The sequence below is a fragment of the Peromyscus eremicus genome, chromosome 5 (assembly GCF_949786415.1).
Source record: "Peromyscus eremicus chromosome 5, PerEre_H2_v1, whole genome shotgun sequence".
NCBI classification, from domain to species: domain Eukaryota; kingdom Metazoa; phylum Chordata; class Mammalia; order Rodentia; family Cricetidae; genus Peromyscus; species Peromyscus eremicus.
In genome coordinates this window covers 71,576,242-71,596,513 of record NC_081420.1, presented here as the reverse complement: position 1 = coordinate 71,596,513, position 20,272 = coordinate 71,576,242, and the positions used below count along the sequence as shown (strand labels likewise).

The 20,272-nt window shown below is 45.0% G+C and overlaps 1 protein-coding gene across 6 annotated transcripts in view; it reads right to left on the bottom strand.

The window, feature by feature from the left end:
- Positions 1–20,014, bottom strand: part of Kiaa1217 (KIAA1217 ortholog) — a 309,925-nt gene extending 289,911 nt beyond the window's left edge. For all 6 annotated transcript variants that reach the window (XM_059263665.1, XM_059263669.1, XM_059263666.1 and 3 more), the window contains exons 1-2: positions 19,721–20,014; positions 7,831–8,114 (exon numbers count right to left, since the gene is read on the bottom strand). In XM_059263665.1, the coding sequence (XP_059119648.1) occupies positions 7,831–8,114; positions 19,721–19,790 (354 nt within the window). In that variant the 5' untranslated portion in view covers positions 19,791–20,014. The remainder of the gene's footprint in view (positions 1–7,830; positions 8,115–19,720) is intronic.
- Positions 20,015–20,272: the final 258 nt, after the last annotated feature.

Here is a 20,272-nt window from a genome sequence, read left to right as displayed (position 1 = left end):
CTCAAAGTTCACACTCTTCCCACTAAAAAAATTCATCTTGGCAGGCAGATACTGGGATTTACCCTTAGTGTATAATGCCAAATCTGTGCTCAGTGTGTCTGTCCATAATAATTAACCATCTGATTAGATGACTCTAAGAACAGGTGAACAGATAAGCAAAAAAACAAGAAGAATCCCTAACCATCAACAAACAGGAAGGCAACCTGGTATTTGTGAATGAGTGTGCATCTATGCTCCAGACTGAATCATATTCGTCATTTCTAGAACCCTCAATCTCAAGATTCTCTATCTCCTTTGGTGTCAACTCTCTCTAGACTCTGCTGGTGACTATTTGCTGCCTTTGCATAGCTAACTAAACTTTGGTTCTGGTTTCTCCTTACTTCCCACCTATCCCATTGAACTCTTCAACAGGCTTTCCAGTGGAATTTCACCAAGCTTTTAACATAGGGCTGTTCTCAAGATGTTCTCTCTTGTTCTCCTACAGCACTAATTAAAAGTAAAGCTTGGGCTGGAGAAATGACTCAGAGGTTAAGAGCATTGACTGCTCTTCCAGGTCCTGAGTTCAATTCCCAGCAACCACATGGTGGCTCACAACATCTGTACTGAGATCTGGTGCCCTCTTCTGGCCTGCAGTCATACATGCTGTATACATAATAAATAAATAAATCTTAAAAAAAAATTAAGCTAATGTGGAGGAGGGTAGCAACCAGTTAAGTATCACATTGAAAGTGATCCCTGTTTAGTAATCCTTTTCTCCTTCTGTATCATGGTCAATGAATACCAATAGTGGAATTTTCTAAGCAAAATTGTAACCCCTGAATTGTTAGGCTTTTCACTTCTATTTCTTCTTCTTCCTCCTCCTCTTCTTCCCCCTTCCCTCCCTCCCCTCACATTCATGTGAGACCAGAGGTTGCTATCAGATACGTTCCTCAATCACCCTTCACTTTATTTATTTATTTGTTTGTTTGGTTGGTTGGTTTGGTTTTTCAAGACAGGGTTTCTCTGTCCTGAAACTCAATTTGTAGACCAGGCTGGCCTTGAACTCACAGAGATCTGCCTGCCTCTGCCTCCTGAGTGCTAGGATTAAAGGCGAGTTCCACACCACCTGTTCATCTTCACTTCATTTTTTGAGACAGGGTCTCTCACAGACCTGAAGGAGTTTGCTGATTAGACTAGGCTGGCTAGCCACCAAGCCATAAAGATCCTTCTGCCTCCTGGGATCACAGGTCTATGTACCACTGCAGCCAGCCTTTCACATAGGTACTGGGGAATCCCAGTCCAAATCCTCATGCTTTCATGGCAAGCACTTTGCCGACCACAGCACCTCACCCGTCCCCAAGTCCTTTCAGTCCCTGAATACCAACCTTTGCAATGAGTGTGTATGTGTGTGTTCCTGGGGGCTGAAGGCAGGGCCTCATACATGCTAGGCAACTGGTACATGAATAATCTTTATGTCATAATTTAAAAATGCCAGCCCTCCAGGAAGCTTTGCAAACTGACTCCTTCATTTATTCATTAAGCAGCATCATAACTCTTAAGTATTTGACTGTTCTTTCCATTCATGCTTTCACTATTATTTTTCATTCTGTCTGAATATAGACACTAAAGCCATGCTCATTGCCTTTAGATTTTTCAAGATTATATAGATTTTCTCCAGGAAGTGCTTTCACACTGATTCTTTAAGATACCATCATATTCTTTGCTTATACAACCATTAGTGTTTCATGAAACACAAATTCACCATTTGTTAACATAGACCCTTTGACTACGATGTGTGATCTGGTTATGACACTACAGTCCTTCTATTTATTGGTGTATCTCTGACTGCAGTAGCATTTTCCAATGTTCATGACCACTCACCTACATACCATGATTCCTTTCCTTCTCCAAATAGTTAAAGGTGGATCCCAACAGGATCACAACTGAACATCATGCCTACTAACACTGGCAGAGCTTGTACTGAGACAGCATCTCCACAAGAAGGAGCCAGTATTACTAAGTCATTGTGTAAGAATGGCTTCTCTGGAGACTGGGCCAATCACCAACATCCTTTGTATGTATAAAAAGCAAAGACTATTGTGCTGAATCACAACACACCCCAAATGAATCACAAGGTCTATTTGTTATGCAGCATGATTGATCTAAACTGACTAATACATGAGTTTTTAGGTATACATCTCCTATCAGCACCTTTCTTCTTATAACTTGGCTACTGAAAAATAGTAGGCAAATAAGAAAAACCAGCAGAGTATGTACTCTCTAGTCTGGTATGTGACATTAAATGTTCTCTGCAAAAAAACAAAACAAAACAAAACAAAAATGGTACTCATTTTGTTCTAAAATCCTGTCACCTCATTCACCAGTTTGTGGCACTGAGACTCAGACTGAAGTCCCTTAAGTCATCAGAAGTCATCTCCAACTAACCCCACCTTTCATAGGGGTTGCTTCCTCTTTTTCAAGGTGAGATCATGGCTATGGTTGTGGTGTTGTTTTGTTTTGTTTTGGTTTGGTTTGGTTTTGGTTTTTTCAAGACAGGGTTTCTCCCTGTAGCCCTGACTGTCCTGGAATTCTCTCTGTAGACCAGGCTGGCCTTAAACTCACAGAGATACTCCTGCCTCTGCCTCCTGAGTGCTGGGATTAATGGTATGTGCTCCCCCCACAAGGTTTGGCCAAGGTGGTGAATAGTGCCTTTAACCCTTTAACCCTTTCCCATCCATACTGTATGTCCACAAAGCCGTTCACCCTGTTTCCCTGTTTTACACAGAGAGGGTGTTTTCTCCTCTCTATTATTAACACCCATCATGGTTTTCTGTGAATTTTGAGAGAGCTAGCATCAAAATGCCTTTAATTTGCCAATTTTAAGTAGAGCTTGTCTCTGAAAAGCTCCTTTTCCGGGATGAGAGAGATGGCTTGAGGGTTGAGAGCACACACTGCTCTTGCAGAGGACTGAAGCCAGCGCTATTACCTGCTGAGAGCCTTCTCCCCAGCCACTGAACTGATTATTTTAATGCAAGAGAAGTCCGAGTTTCAGCCAGGTATCATGACGTATGACTGCAACCTTAGCTTTCAGAAAGTGGAAGCAGGAGGAGCAGTCAGAGTTTAAAAACATAAGCTTCAGAAATACACTGAAATTGTTCACTGACAATGGGAAAATAAACAAACCTCCTCCAATACCGAAACATTTGTGCTAGAAAGAAACAAGGATTTCAAACAAAGTCTTCAAAATATACAGGTAGCCATGAACCGGAATAGAGCGATGCTAAGAGTTGCCATGGGAAGATGCTCCCAACAGCTCTTGCTTGGTGCTATGATCTGGATCTCACCATGCTTTGACTGAGAAAGATAAGTCATCAGTGCCAAATCCCACAATTAGCCTACAGGGAAGGCTGCATTCCAACCATACTCCACCCTCCACAGCCAGGCAATGGAACCCCCTGTCTAATGGCCCTGCACAATTAAAAAAGCCCAAGAGGGGGGTTGGGGATTTAGGTCAGTGGTAGAGCGCTTGCCTAGCAAGTGCAAGGCCCTGGGTTCGGTCCACAGCTTCAGGAGGGAGGGGGGAAGAAAAGAAAGAAAAACAAACAAACAACAACAACAACAACAATTCTGGGTGACGGTGGTGCACGCCTTTAATCCCGGCACTCGGGAGGCAGAGCCAGGCAGATCTCTGTGAGTTCAAGGCCAGCCTGGTCTACAGAGTGAAAGCCACAACAGGCACCAAAACAACATGGAGAAACCCTGTCTTGAAAAAAAACCAAAAAAAGAAAAAAGAAAAGCCCAAGAGGGCCTGGAGATGGCTCAGGGGGTCAAAGAGCAAGTGACTCCTGCAACCACATAAAAAGTCGGACATGGTGGCAAGCACCTGTAATCACAGTATAATTGGGAGAACTGCTCAGAAGCATGCCTCAATAAGGTGGAGGTGAGAACCAGCTCCTCCAAGTTGTCCCGGCACCCCCCCCCCCCACATATGCTTGTACATTCACATACCCTCATGTGTATGTACACATACAAATAGCTAAGTAAATAAGTAGTTGTTTGAAAAGGCCTAAGAATGTAGAGGGAGGCAGAAATGGGCGGAGCCACTCTTATGCAAATACACATTATGCTGCAAAGTGGTCACCTGCAGACTCTGAGGGACATTAAGGCAATCTCTCAGCTTTTCAATAGTTGAGAGTCAAGAAAATGCATTCATGGTTTTAAAAACTCAAATGCAAGGCCAGGGAGCTGGCTCATCCAGCAAAGGTGTTGCCACACAAGTTTGGCAACCTAACTTCTCTACCAGGAACCCATAGAGAGGTAGAAGGAAATGCCTCACTCCACAAAGTTGATCTCTGATCTCCACCCTTGTATGCATACACACACACACACACACACACACACACACACACACACACACACACGAAAATACATTTTTAAAAATTAAACCTAAGGGCTGGAGAGATGGCTCAGAGGTTAAGAGCACTGCTTGTTCTTCCAAAGGTCCTGAGTTCAATTCCCAGCAACCACATGGTGGCTCACAACCATCTGTAATGAGATCTGGTGCCCTCTTCTGGCCTGCAGGGATATGTGCAGACAGAACACTGTATACATAATAAATAAATCTTTAAAAAAAAAAAAATTAAACCTAAATTTAAAATTCTCTACTAGGAATATTCCAGCACTTCAAGTAAGATTTTGAAGCAGGGCCACATTCTTCTTTTCATCATTTTTGATACCAAGGAATTAGAAGATTCCTAGATTTTCCTACTCCCAAGCTATCATATATATACAATGCCAGATGCATCATTTTTGACTTGGTATTCTCTCTTTCTCTCAACCATGTTGGAGAGGCAGCCAGGAACACAGCCCACAGAGGAACAGCTGGTACTTAAGAGTCTGGAGATGCGCATCAGATGGTGTTATTTGACTTCCTCCACAGGAAAATCCACAGTCAGAAGGTCCATGAACAAAGGATGGCAGGAAGAGTGCAAATGGGTGGTGGGAGACAAGGAATGCAAACTCAGAAGATGAGGTAGTGTCTGTAGGAATTTCCCAAGACCCTCCAAGGCTTCTCTGTTCTCTAGTAGGCTGGGTGGGATGGACTCACAGAACTTCAGCAGCAGACCGAGCGCACACAGATGTGGCCTTCAAAATCTCTGCCCTTTCGAACCATTAGCATGGAATACAAATGAGGCGGACACAGAACGTGGCATTCGTTCACATCAGGAGAGAGCAGCTGCTAGGTCACCTTGCAGCTCCAGCAGAGGTGTTATTGGGAAGAGGAGATTGGTACCTGAGGCCACTAACCCACCTCCCTTCCCATTTAACGCGGATTTTTATCTTTTCCGTCCTTATCTCCATCCCCCTCAAGTGTACCCTCCCTTGTGAGTCACAAGCATCTACCCTAAACCTACAAGCCCTGGGCCTGGCATGGTGGCTCAGGTAGCAGAGGGATCCCTGTGAGTTCAAGACCAGTCTAGTTACATAAGGGGTTCCAGGCTAGCCAGGACTGCATAGCCATACCCTGTCTAAGAAACAAACAAGTAACAATAACAAAAAGCAGACTGAGAAGCCATGACTTTTATCATTTAGGATAGTGGAATAAACAAGGATTCCCAGTTCACGCTTCTTTTGGTTCAAATCCCAGCATCTCCTTGCTGTGTAATCATAACCAAGTTTAAGTTACTTCCATGTGAGTAGTTTTGTATCAAATATTGTATTTCCCAAAACAGTGACATAAACAGAAGAAAGCACATATCCCATTGCTCAAATGCACATGGATGCTGCAAGCCTCCTTCAGAGGAAAGGTAACCCTCCTTAATTACACAGGAGTGGGTCATCGGTCCATCTTTATATCAGCGAGGTTTCCCATTTCCTCTCTGCAGGCCACAGTCTGCCTTTTTGCAAGGCAAAGAGGGGGAAAAAAAAGCCAATGTGAAAAAGAAAGCACATTTCACAACTTCAGGCATTCAGATAGAATCCTTAGAGAACGTTCAACTTAAGGGAGAAAAGGAACTAAGGACGAACTGTGGATTGAAATTGTACCAGATGACGCTAGTACCCATTTCTATGAACAACCAAAAGCTGAGTGACTTAGACAGAACTGTGGCCACTAACTGGCAAGACAGAAGACAGCAAACATTGAGCCTGTCTTAGTCCCTGGAGTCAGCAAGTCAGTAGAGTCCTCCCCCTACCTGCCCCCCACCCACTTGGAATACAGGCTGAGCCTTCCCTGCTTCCTCACTACAGTCTCCAACCTCAAAGGTCAATCTGATAAGAGGCCAGTGAGGGCCTCAGAGGAAGCCGCACGTCTCCTGTGACCACAAACCTGCTCAGTCTGCTAAAAAGTAATTGCACACAGCCCGGGAACAATAATACCCTGCGCCACAGTTGGGTGATATCTGTGTGGCTGTCGAGATAACCGGAGAAAACAGGTAGCTGAAGACAGCAGAAAGCAAAGGACGCAAAAGAAAACATCCGTGGTTTCTATGAAAGACGCAAAAAGAACAGCAGCACACCGCCTGATGTCAGCTTGAAGAAAAGAAGCTTGTCACAAGTCTATTCTTGGATGCTCTATTTTGCCTTGGCAGGTACTTACAGATTTTTGTGTTCGTTCATTCATTCACTTATCCACTGTGCCAGGCACTTAAGTGCTCTCGGGATGAATTGCATTTGCACCATGTCTCACTCAGAAAACAAGATCCTTCATGCCCAATGCATTAGATGCATTTGTGGTTAAAAACGAAAGCTCCTTTTCAGAGAACTGCATGGTGTGTGAGCCTTCTTCTTGGGTCAGACTCCCTGTTCTCTTGCTATACCGGTTAGGAGGACAGTGCTCTCAGCTCTCACATCAAACCTTTTCTGTAGCTAAGCTGGAAATCAGGGACAACTGCATGACAGGAACACTAAGCCATCTTGTCACTTTGAACCCCACGGTCGTCTTGCTCATTAAAAAAATGAGCTGTGAGGGCTGGAAAGATGGCTCAGGGGCTAAGAATGGTGGACTGCTCTTGGACAGGACCCAGGTGTGGTTCCCAGAACCCATACAGCAGCTCACACGTGTCCTCTCTAGTCTCTGTAAGCTTCTGAATGCAGGCAATACATATAAACTCAGGCACTCACGTAAGCACATAAATACAAACAATAATAATAGGCTGGGCATGGTGGCTCATGCCTTTAATCCCAGCTCTTGTGAGGCAGAGGCAGGCAGAACTCTGTAAGTTTAAGGCCAGTCTGAGCTACATAAAGAGTTCAAAGCCAGCCAAGACTACACAGTAAAACCCATCTCAAACAAACAAAAATCAAAATAATAATAATAATAATTAGTAGTAGTAAAATAATAATAATAATAATAATAATAATAATAATAATAATAATAATAATAAACAACAAATCTTTTTTTAAAAAAAGAAAGAAAACAATGAGCTTTGTAGGGATGTTTTCCTAGCATAAACAAGGCTCTGGGTTCTAAGCTCAACAACAACAAAGCGGATTGGGTGGGCTGGAAGGATGCCTCAGCGCCTTGTGGATGCCTGTAACCTCAGCTCTGAGGGGCCCAGACTGGAGGATCACTTGGGCTTGCAGACTGCCAGGCTAGTTGAGAAAATGCAAGCCCCAGGTTCAGGAAGAGACCATTCCTCAAAACGATTGCAGAATATAGCCGAGGACCCCTGATGCCCCCTTCTGGCCTCTGTGCACATGCATAGGTTTGCATCTACCCACACAAATGTGCCACATACACTCCCACAGACACTTCTATGGACACACACGTGAATAAATTTATAAACTTTTAAAAATATATTTTTTTTAAATGAATGAGCAAGACCAGGAAAACTGACAGTGTGTTCCTACCTGGTCCCTCAGCCTCTCCTGGTGGCCCATAATTGCTGTAGCATGGTGGGGGTACTTCTGCTTTAGATGCTCCAGGAACGCCTCTCTCTTCCTGTCCATCTCAGACGTTTGCATCCCCAGGATCTCTTTGGAACTTCGGGGCCCACCTAGCGTGTGTCTCCGTGGGATATTTCGGGCAGGCTTGGAAACCTGAGCCCGGGTGTTTCCATTAGAGAGGCGTTCCTTGGGCCGGCGGCATGCTGCATCTTCCAGGGACGTTACATGAAGATTGCTTTTCCCTTGTTCTGCAGGATGAAGAACAACAGTGCAATTCACAATGAATGTTTTCACAGTAGTCTCATTTGTAGAACACCAAGGGGGTTTGTGGCAGTTGCTAATGAATTAATGTAACTTAACAGAATTTATTTTTGTTGTTCTTTTTTTTTTTTTTTGCAAGAATAAGAAAAAAAATCTATAATCAGAAGAAATTTGAAAAAAAATGTACTATAGATGCTGTAGCAAATGTTTTTTTAATTCTTGCTGTCATTGAGTTTGCTACAAATGAGAAAGCTTGGCCAGACTAGTTGTTTGCAGGTAACTGCCCCTGTGTCTCTAATGATGGCAGAGGTAACTCCAGTAATTCTGACTATTTGTATACTTTCCGTTATAGTTACAACCTACTAACAGGATTTTAAAATTTTTATAATCTGAAGATGGATCTTCTGACACATGTGGTTCCCTCAGAAGACAGCTGGCACCAGTGAACCACTGGAAAGTTCCATTTCTCCATTCCAGTAAGCCAGGCAAGGGGAGCATCACCGGAGGTAATAGTCGGGGAGCCGTAAGGCAAAGGTTTAAGCCACATTTTCCCAGAAATGACTTTATCTAAAACATAGCAAGGGAAGAGCCATGGGTATGTGTTGACGGTTTTGACTTAGGTAGACTGCTTCTAAGCTGGCCTTCCAGAGCCAGCGTAGCTTATCCTCAGAACAGATCAACAAGGACTTACAAGGTTAATGCTTAGGGTTCAAAGGGTGTACAAAGATCATCCTTCCCCTTCTTTTCTTTTCTTTTTTTTTTTTTTTTTTTAAGATGGGGATGAAAGTAATAAACATTGAGAAGCTGCAAGGATTCAAGAACACAGATCTTAACAGTCTTTTGCTTGTTTCCTTGAGTTTGTTCTGTTTTGTCTTGAGACAGGGTCTCTCACTATGTAGTCCTGATTGGCCTCCAGCTTGCTATGTTGACCAGGCTGGCCTTGAACTCACAGGGATCCTCCTGCCTCAGCCTCCTAAGTACTGGGACTAAAGGCATGTACCATCACAACCAATCCTCACAGTCTTTCTAGAAAAATAGGCTCAGTGGGTTAAGGAATTTGCCACTAAGCCTGATGGCGTGAGTTCCAGCCCCAGCACTCACACAGTAGAGTAAGAAAATCAACTCCTGCAAGTCGTTGTTCCCTGACCTCTACAGGCTCATGTGCACTATACCTCCCACCTCTAATAACAGCAATTATTTTGGGTTTTTTTTGTTTTTTTTTTTTTTCAAGACAGGGTTTCTCTATGTAGTCTTGGCTGTTCTGGAACTCACTATGTAGACCAGGCTTGCCTGGAACTCACAGAGATCTGCCTGCCTCTGCCTGCACGAGTGCTGGGATTAGAGGTGTGTGCCACCACCACCCAGCCTTATAATTTTTATTTACTTATTTGTTTAGTAATTTTTTTAAGCAGCAGGTGTCCATAGTTTAGGCATAAACCAGCTCCCTAAAAGGAAGGGCACCAACACCCTAACACTGTTACCCCCTCTTTTGCCTGGAAACCTCTGAATACAGAAGATCTCCAAGTGTAGAGTCCCTCTGGCAAGGAATGGAAAATATGTCATCTCTGGCTACTTTTCCTGCTCTCGTCTTCCTGAGAATGCGTGTCCTGAGAGCACCTCTCTTTGTGTACACCCCACTTCTCATTATTTAGCTCTTGACAGCATCTCCACCAGACACTGATGAAGAAAGCGAGGAAAACAGCTCAATTAGTTACTATCAACTTTCACTAGTTTCAGCAGTGAGCTTAAAGAGGGAGAAGACAGATATTTGGTTAAAAAGATATTGAGGGATTAGTATACTTTTATTTATTTAGTAAGAATAATCTTCACTAAGTAATAATGTCTTTAATTTGTACCACAGTTTCTTTTTTTAGCATATCTTCCCTAATAATACAGCAATCACAGAGTCTATTACATAGAGCAGAACACAGGGCCGGGGATGCAGCTTCGAGATGAAACTCTAGGGTACGTAAGGCTCTGGGTCAGAGCCACAAGACCACAACAAAAAATAAAGCTAAGAGCAGAAAGGTCATATCTCAGGCCGAGAAGCACATACCACGAAGATGCTCAGCTTCATTTTGTGTGTGTGTGTGCTGTACATGTATTTTGTATTAGCCAAAATTGTTGTATGCATGCTAGAGCCCTGTGGCTTTTCAACACTGGTTTCAGCTACATTAAAATAATCCATATAAAAATTACCCAGAACAGCTAGCTTAATGATCAAGTCTGAATCTCTGGCAAGGCTATTTCTTTACATGGGCCGGAAACACATACGTCTACATTCAACCTTATGGATAAACAATCATGCGTGACCAGTCAGACAGGCAGGAAGAAGACACTCTGCTGGACTCATAGACCTTCAGGAGCTGAGCTGCTCCATCCAGGCATCAGTAGAGCAGGCCAAGACAGCAGGAACACTTTTAGCCTTGCAGACTATGGTGTCTCCCACTTTCTTGAAGTAAATTGGGAAGCCAGGTAGAAGTAGGGTCTTAAGGTCACTGTCACCCTACAGTAGACATTAACCTCTCCATCATCCCACCGCCTGGACTTTAAACTCTCACCCTCTCCTGATACTTCTCATGGGGAAAGTTGCATCAACTTTACACTGGTTTTCTATTTCTTTCACATTCCTGTGGATTTTTCAATAATGTCTCCAGTTGCCTAACAAGGTTGAACATGCCATGGAGAAAAGGAATGGAAACAGGACCCGCGGTTAGCAAGAAGAAAGGCTTATGCAGGCCACCTGGCAGACAGTGCCCACCTTTGTCTTATCACCCTCACCCATTGCCCATTGGTCCCATCTGCCTCTGACCCAGCACCAGGCACCACCAGCACCTGAACAAGCCAATACTGTCCACACAAAACATTTCACCCTCCTCATAGTTACTTAGGCCTTTTCCTCTGCTCTTGGAAGCTGCCAGCCACACACTTGAAGGAGAAATGACATCTGGACTATTGTAGCCATGTGGAGAGAATGCAGCCTTTTAGCTGAGCCTAAAACCCAAGTCAGGGCACCCTTAAACAAGAGAAGGAGCCGGCAAAGTCCATTTTGCCACAACTCCACAGTCAGGTGTCAGACCCAAGTGGGCCAATTCCTCCTTCTCCATATGAATAAAGAAAAGCACAAGGCCAGGTGGTGGTGGCGCACGCCTTTAATCCCAGCACTCAGGAGGCAGAGACAGGCGGATCTCCGTGAGTTCGAGGCCAGCCTGGGCTACCAAGTGAGTTCCAGGAAAGGCGCAAAGCTACACAGAGAAACCCTGTCTCGAAAAACCAAAAAAAAAAAAGAAAAGCACAAGGGTGCACTCTCAAGCTGCCAAACAGAAGGGCAGTTCTACTTCTTGTTTGGAAAGAACTTTGGTGCTAAGATGTAAATATGGGTGTGTCTGGCTGTTTGCTATTCTGGGAATCCTTGTCTAACAAAGTAGTGAAGCTGTAGCCTGAAGACAAGGCTCAGCAAGGCTGAAAGGCAGCCCTGTTTCCTCTTCCTGCCCCTCCCAAGCTCTTCCAGGGAGCCCACTTCCAGCAGGGCAAAGAGCAAACAAGAGCTTCCAATGGAAAACGGGCCCTTAAATATTCTCCAGAGCAGAAGTGGGCAGGAGGAGGGTAAGCAGGCCAAAGAGCTGCTCCTCAGAGACCCAGGGACTCCAGCTGGGATGTGTCGACATCCTGGACATCCTGGACATCCTGGACGGGGAAAGTAGAGAGGGTCCAGCAAGGGTGAATACAGAAAGGCAGAGGGGTATAGGAAGCCACGTATCCCAAAGGAGCCATCCACACAGCAAGCTGTGCAGACAGGCAATTGGCTGGACTCGGGGAGCTGGTGTCTTTGCCATGCTTGGATTACTCTGGCTGAGTCAGATGACACAGTAAGGGGTTTGGGGCTTTGCTTCATTGGGGCACTCCACAACCTGCTGGGAACCAGCATTAGTGCAGTTATCTTTCGGGAATATTTATTTTGTTTTATCTTATTTGCTTTTAATTTTATATTTGTACTGAAAATTAAACCTGGAGTCTTGTACATACAAGCTAAAAATGCACTCTACCATTGAACTAAACTTCTCTGAGAATGTATTCCTTGATCAAGGTTAGGGAGTCCAATGGCTCATATTATTTCAGCACTCAGAAGGCTGAGGTAGGAGTTCAAAGCTAGCCTGAGTTACATAGTGAATTCCAGGTCAGCTGGAACTACTGTGTAACAGAGCAAAAATCTTGTCTCAAATAACCAACACACACGCACACACACACACACACACACACACACACACACACACACACCCTGCTATATATTAGGTGGTTCATATACTCTTTTGTGTGTGTTTGCATGTGGTGTATGCACACTTGTGTATGTGAATGTGAGTATCTGTACATGCTTATGTGGAGGCCAGAGATGGATGTTAGGTGTCTTCCTCTACCATGCTCACCTTTGTGAGACAGAAAAATGGGAGCTCATCAAATTCTGTTAGTCTGGCTGTCAGCAAATCTAGGAGGCCCTCCTGTCTCCACCTCCCAGGGCTGAGATGAAGGGCAAATGCCACCACATTTCACTTTTTACATGAGTTCTGGGGACCCAAAGTCAAGTCCTCATGCTTGTGAATCAAGCATTTTACCTACTAAACCACATCTCTAGTTCCTCCTCACTTCTTTATAGTGGTTAGCTTAGGGGTTTTTGTTTTGTTTTGTTTTGCTTTGCTTTGTTTTGTTTTAAATAAAGTATCCATGTAGTCCAGGCCAGACTCAAACTTGCTGACCTCTTGTCTCAACTGTCCAAAGGCTGGGATTACAGCCAGTGTGCCATCGCACTAGGAAAGATGGAGCTTTCCAAACCTGCCAGAGAGCCCTTGTGCTCAGGGAATCGCTGCCCAGTTGTGAAGCCTTTGGGTGCACTGTGCCAACCTCTGCTCTGTGTATTGGAATGGACGCATCCCCTGCATGCTCACATGGGCAGACTACACGTCCTGTACCCTCCAACTAACTGGACCCTGTACTAATTCCAGTGAGTGTAACGTGGGCAGAAGTAACAGGAATACCTTCAGCTGTGGCCCCTGGGCCTCCTAAATACTTTTACAGGGTTTCTGCCTTTACTCTTTGGCTGGACGAATGCAAAGGATCCAGGAGAAGCCTCCAAAAGGGTTCGTGTGCTGATAGGACAGAAGGGCCACCCAAGAGATCAAGCTGTTCAGGAACATCAGATTCTACTGTGTGTGACCAGGAAACAGACCCTGACCAAATAAAGCCACCAAGAACACTGAGCCTGAATAACGCACATGCTCACTGGACGCTCAGTTCAGTGTCCCTCAGTTTCCAGTTCTCTTGTCAGTATTACAAAGATCATCATCATAAACCAACTCGCACAGGAATTATGGTGAAACAAGGCCATTGCTTCCCTCTAAAAGACTTTGAAGTCAGTGGGCTGGCAAGACGGCTCAGAAGGTAAAGTGCTGGCACCTGAGTTCAATTCCTGGAAGCTGTATAAAGGTGGAAGGAGAAAACCCCCTCCACAAGGTTGTCCTCCAACCTCCACACATGGGCCAAGGCACACCCACACTCACATCATGCATATTCATGATAATAATAATAGTAATAATAATAATAATAATAAATGGGCAGGAGTTGAAGAGAGAGTTCAGGAGCTAAGAACAGTGGCTGCTCTTCCCAGGTTCAATTCCTAGCATCCACATGGCAGCTCACAGGGCAGCTGGAACTGTCCCGTAACTCCAGTTCCAGGGGATCCTTGCCCTCTTATGGCATCTGTGGGCACTAGGTAGGCAAGTGGGGCACAGACACACATGCAGGCAAACACTCCTACACATACATACATTTCTTAAAAAGTAAAGTCAAGGATAAAAACAATTCCTGGTATAGACTTTATACAAAATAGAACAGCTTGCTCCCTAGTCCGGAAAAGCATTCTTGTGTTGTGTTGATTCAAGGTAACTGACTGAGTAACTAACTGTTCATTCATACAAATATTGATGAGATGACTGTTCCAAACACTGAAAGGGGGTAGGAGGCTGGGGGAGTAGTGATCAAGATAGACTGTATCTCTCCCCGAACAGGAGCAGCCACATGATGATTCGAGAGACAGTCAACAAACTAATACACAATCTGAGTGTCAGGTAGTGCTTTGAAGAGGGAAAGAAGATATGGGGATAGAAACTGCCTGGGCTATTTCAGAGCACAGACTGAATATCTGTCATTCCCTAGGCTAGCACTCCACGGGAGGCTGCCAGTCAGTGGCCTGAAGAAGCAAGCAGGTTGGATGGACCCCTGCACAGAGTTCTCAAGAAGCTCTTAAAGGCCAGAATGGGAGCTCATGCTGTGGGCAACATCCCAAGGATCAGACTAGGAGATCAGACTAGGAGCCCATGGCCTCCAAAGGAAACAAGACACAGATTCAAATTCTACCAACAGCCAGACATGATGATGCACAGCCATAACCCAGCACATGGCAAAAGGCAGGAGTTCAAGTCCAGCCTTAGCTGCATTAGTTCAAAGCCAGCCTGGGGTGCATGAGACCTCATTTCAAATGAAGTCCACCAATAACTACCAAATGCCCACAGCTTCTTACACTGTGCACCTATGGGGGATCACAGAACTAAATATAGAAGCTGTGAAAAAAAAATTAGCAACAGTGAAGGGTTTCCAAACCTGCAGCAAACATCAAATTAATTTAAAACCATGTATGTATAATCAGGAGCTGAAGATTACAGCTTAGAGGTTAAGAGCATTCTATTCTCACAGAGGCTAGGTTTGATTCTCGGCACCCACATGGCTGCTCACACATGCTTCTGACCCTGATTTCAGGGGATTCCAAACCCTGTTTTTGACCTTCCCAGGTACCAGGCAAGTGGTTCATAGACTCAGGCACACACACTCATACATAAAATACAAACTAAAAAGTACACCAACAACACATGTAAAACCAGATATGGTGGTTGCACACCTGTAAGGACAGCATTTGGGAGGTAGAGACAGGAAGATCAGGAGTTCAAGGTCATCCTCAGCCACATACAGAGTTCTAGGCTAGCCTGGGCTGCGTGAGTAAAAACAAAACAAACAAAAATCAAGCTTTAATGAATCTGAGAGGCTTCTGGCAGCGCTTGAGCACGTTGCATTTTGTTTCACAGGATCCTTGGTTCTGAACACACAGCATGCATGCTTTGCGTGGCATCTGCCACCACGCCACAACTTGCCAGCCAAGGCTCCTGGAAACACTGCAGCTCGGATGCAATTACTATATATTTTGAATTTCAATGCTGTCACTGTTCCTGCAAAACTTTCTGCTCTTATAGAAAAAGAATGGTTTAATTATGGAAAATAAGGACTTTAAAAAGCTCCCTGCTGTCAGCCTTAAGCATGTAAGTATCAAATTAGTGCATCTTCAATGTGTATTATCTTGGAATGTGTGATTTTTTTTTAAAGATTGCTGTTTGAGATACTGACTTGAAATTCATTTTTTTTAAAAAAAAATCATTCAGCAAATATTGACTTGGAATTGGGACAGAATTTCCACAATTTCTGAAAGGGCTTTAAACATATTTTTGACATTTGTACTACATGTTTATATGAGTGATACTCTCAGCACTATTATAAAATCAAACTATCAACACTGAAAAGTTTTAAAGAGGTTCTGTATCTTGCTGTATCAAATATTCAGCCAAGATTTAAATCCTCATATAAAAATAAACAAGCACATTCATGTTAGTGTGAAAATTTGTTTTCATCTTTAATAAATGATCAAATTTTACACACACACAGACACACTTTGCCAGCCATGGTAGCACATGCATTTAGTCCCAATTCCAACACTGAGGAAGGCAGAGGCATGCAGGTAGGTCCCTGTGAGTTCTAGGCCAGCTTGGTCTCTATAAGGAGTTCCAACCTAGCCAGAACTAAATAGTAAGACCCTGTCTCAAAACAAAAAAAAACAAAAAAACAAAACAAAACAAAAACAAAAACAAAAAGGAAGAAAAACAAAGAACTTTCTTTTACAGCTAATTGGTGTTTAAAATGTTTATTTAAAGATATTATTTTTAATTTTAACTATATATCTGTACATATGACTACAGTTGCTCAGAGTCCAGAGGAGGATACTACTGGATTCCTTGGAATAAGAACTACAGGCAGTTGTGAGCTTCTCCACATGGGTGCTAGGAACCAAACTCTCGTCCTCTGGAAGAGCAGCATATGCTCTTAACCACTGAGCTATCTCTTCAGTTCCAAAGGGTTGTTTTAAAATACGCTTCTTTATGATTTAGCACCAGGAAATGTTTGATTTATATGCCTTTTTTTTAACGGTATATATCCAGAGTCATAGAAATCTTCCAAGATAAAAGACACCAGGGGCGGAAAAAAACTAGGAAGCCCTTAAGCCATGGTGATGTCACTGTTCCCCATATCCCCACCTTTCTTAAACAGCTCCAGGTTACAACTGTCACCCAGTGAAATTATTTATAGAGTTCTCTTTTATTCTCAAAGGCGTCTGGGTTTGAACAATGAGTTACATGATCACCCAAAGTCTCCTTGTATATAGTCGCCTGATAAAACACAGTCCCTGGGGTGGCATCGTTAGCCTTCTGTCTCATTGTTAAGGAACTGTTAAGTGTCCCTCTATGAGGCTAGCACTCCGTGAGATGCTGGGAGTGCACAGGTGAGTGAGACATGTCCTGGCCCAGGAACCCCACATGGTAACTGGGTGAAACAGACACACATGCAGACATGAAGCAGAGCCGATGTGCGCGCGTGCGCATACACACACACACACACACACACACACACACACACACACACACACACGGCATTGAGGGTGACGCCGGCCTCAGAGATGCTGCTCCTTCGGCCCATCCTAAGAAAGCCAGACACAGCCCAGTGGAGCACACGTGAATCAGCCGAAATCAAATCTTGAAATTCTAACTGGGACTCTTACCTTCCTTTTATTATTTTCCCATCTCCCTCTCCCAATGTCCCTAACCTGTCAGTTCTCGAGTGCCTAGGTACAACCTTAGCTCTTCGGTGCCTGGGTCCTTCAGCACAGAGGCAGTCACAGGAGAGACTCAGTCTCCAGTGCTCCTGGCAACCCACTGACCAATACCTGAATAGATGCCTGATACTTTTCTCAATCCTCACATAGCCTAAGGAAATTCTGCTTCCCTAACCCAAACCGGCCCCTCCCCCTCATCTATTCCTCTTAAATGCTTTCCCCCTGAGGTAAAGGCAACTCCATCCTTCCAGCCACCTGGGTCAAATATTTTGAAGGTGTCTCCGACCCCTCTTTTCTATTCAGCTCTAGGTCTGATCTTAGCAGATTCCTTTGGCTTTGCATTCAGTGTGCGTCAGGAATCCTGCTTTCTTCTTATCGCCTGCTGCTTATCACCATCTAGCCTAAAGCAGCATGGGCTGGTTTTCTTGCCTGGCTTCCTTCAGAAGCCTCCTTAACAGGCCTCTCTGCCCTTCCCCCAACCCACTTGGGTTAAGCACCACACAACACCCCAGCCCACTAAGTACCTGCTAAAATCCCTGGTAGAGAGCTCTTGCCTAAGATGCTCAAGACTCTAGGTTCACTCCCAGGGTTCCAAATTAATTAATTAAAATTAATTTGATTAAAGAAAAGGCAAGCCCAATTGGCTAGCGGCATCTCACCTCCCATGAATTAAGAGCCAAAGACCTCCCTGCAGTTCCACAAGCCCTACAGAATCTGGCCTGGGTGACCTCTCAACCCTTTTCCCCCCCATCCGCCTCTCAGGTTCCTGCTCTTCCCTCTCAGGCTGTGGATTTGGTTTATGGTCATCTCTGCTCCAGAGTCACCTCTGAGATGTTCTCTGATATTCCTTAGGACTTCCAATTCCCTTGTTCTTCCCCCTTTTCCCCCCCCTATAGTCTCATTTTTAGATAACAGAATCACCAGATAAAACAAAGGATCTTCAGTAAAATATGAAGCTTGGGAGCATAAAAAAATATTTTTAGTACAAGTCTATCCCACGTAATATTTAAGAAATACTTATGCTTTAAAAGTTACCCATTGTTTCTCTGAATCTCGAAGTTAGCTCCGGCCGGCACTCTGTGTTTTTATTTACTAACTCCAGTATCCCAGCCATCTATCACGCTCCGTATTTTTGCTTATTTGTTCATTGTTTGCCTTTGCCCCACCCCACCCCAATTTGGCCCTTTAGACCATCAATCCAATGAAGGGGAGTATTTATCAGTCTGCGTTTGGCATCACTGGATCCCCAGCGGCTGGCACAGTGACTGCTCTACAACAAAAGTTCAATATTCATGGAGTGGATGAGTAAGCGAAGTGCGGAATTTGACCACCCCAACCTCGGAAATATCAATGAATTACTCCGGTTGTTTCAGAGTTGGTTCTTAAATTGCTCCTGTTCTGATTGCCCCGTCTAGAATCTGGGTCGTCTCTTTCAGGACAGGCCTAGAGGTTGACTTCCTGTAGGAAGATCCGTCCTATCAAAAGAGAGTGAGTTGGGGGCCTTAGGCTGGACGCCACCAACCCCGGGACCCTCAAACTGAGATTAAATGCTGTGACGCTCAGACAAGTGGACTGACGCCCCAAGGCTCAGGGATTCACTGAGCATTTAAGAGACGGGCTTCCTTTTCAGTTCACTGGGGGATTTCTCTCTCTTAATTGTATTTTCTTCTGTCTGGCTTGGTTTTGCATTTTCAGTGTGGATGAGTCATGTGCTACTTCCTTTTTTTTCATTTTAAAAAACACACACCTTTTCCCTTGTGCACAATCCCCACTCCCACGCGCTGCCGTGCACAGCTCGGGGCACTCCTGCATATCTTTGTGTTACTAACTGGCCCCTGCATGAACCTGGACGGGTAGGGCGGGGGCGGTTCAAGATTGTGTGGTAGGTGCCCGGACAGCTTACACAGTGAGAGGGGCTGATGGGCGCCAGCATCACAGTCTGCAACCACCCACCCTCCCGGCAAGATTTATTTGGAACTATATAAGGTTCTGGAAATTCCCTACGGAAAAGACAAGTCTATTATAAACACAATGTAAAAAAGAAACTGCCTGGAGAAAACACAGGAAAACTGTTTTAAGAACTCCCAACTTTTACATTTAAACAGAAAGCCCCAGAGTTCTATCTATCATCCAGATGCTCAAGTACTCCCCTGCCATTGGGATCTGCAAAACAAAAACATCCTTAAACTCCAATTTAACTCTAAAGCGCTGCAAAACTTTGTATCCTGCAAGAAGTTGCCCCCATGGAAACTCCTAACCAATGAATGGAACCGCTGCGCTCTGGACGTAGGCGCAAAATTGCCTTTCAGAGCCTCCTGAAGCACTGGGAAATTATCAAATTGCTACCGGGCGATTCATTTGTCATTGCTTAGGGATCCCGCACAAACCGCTTGCTCACTGTTCGACCAGCTTGACACCATGCACCACCTCTTCCACGGCAAGATCTTGCCACAATATAAAGTAGAGCTAAGAAACCACAGCTCTGGGCTTAGTTTGAAAACGTACCCCCCCAACACACACCCCAAGAAATGAATGTTCGTGGGGCCAGGCTCCCGGTCTCCAGTTCTAAGCAGCGTGCGTGTAACTCCATCTTTGAGAACTGTTACTTACGGGGCATTTGTCTGCTGTCTGCGGAGGGAGGCAGGTTCGGCTCACATTTCTGGCCTTCGCTTTCTTCCATTGTCCCTGCCGGCCGCCCAGGCTCCTCACTCTGGAAACTTCAGAGCGCAGTTCGGAAAGCTCGCAGAAAGCGCTTGGAAGGGGGCCCGGGGGTGGGGCGGAGGGGACCGGCGAAACCCCACCCCAACTAGTCTCCACTCCGGTGCAAAGTCTCCCTCGCCCGGGAAGACCGCATTCCAGCGCCCGGCCTCTCTCGGCGCGGGTCCCGGAGCGTCCGCCACCCGCCTGCTGTCGCCGGGACTGGGGGCTGTGCCCTGGAGGCTGCGGCTGTCCCCGCCTCTGCCGCCCAACAGGTGACGGCTCTGCTGACCCAGGACGCTGCCTGCCGGGTTTCCCCGGACGAGGCAAACACTTCACTCTGGAGTAGGGACAGGAACTGCTGTTGCAAGCCAGGCCCAGCCCTCTTGAATCTCAGGAGCCCAACAGGCCCCCCAGATAGGCTGAGGAATAAGCAGGGAACGGCTGAATCCCCCAAAGTTATGC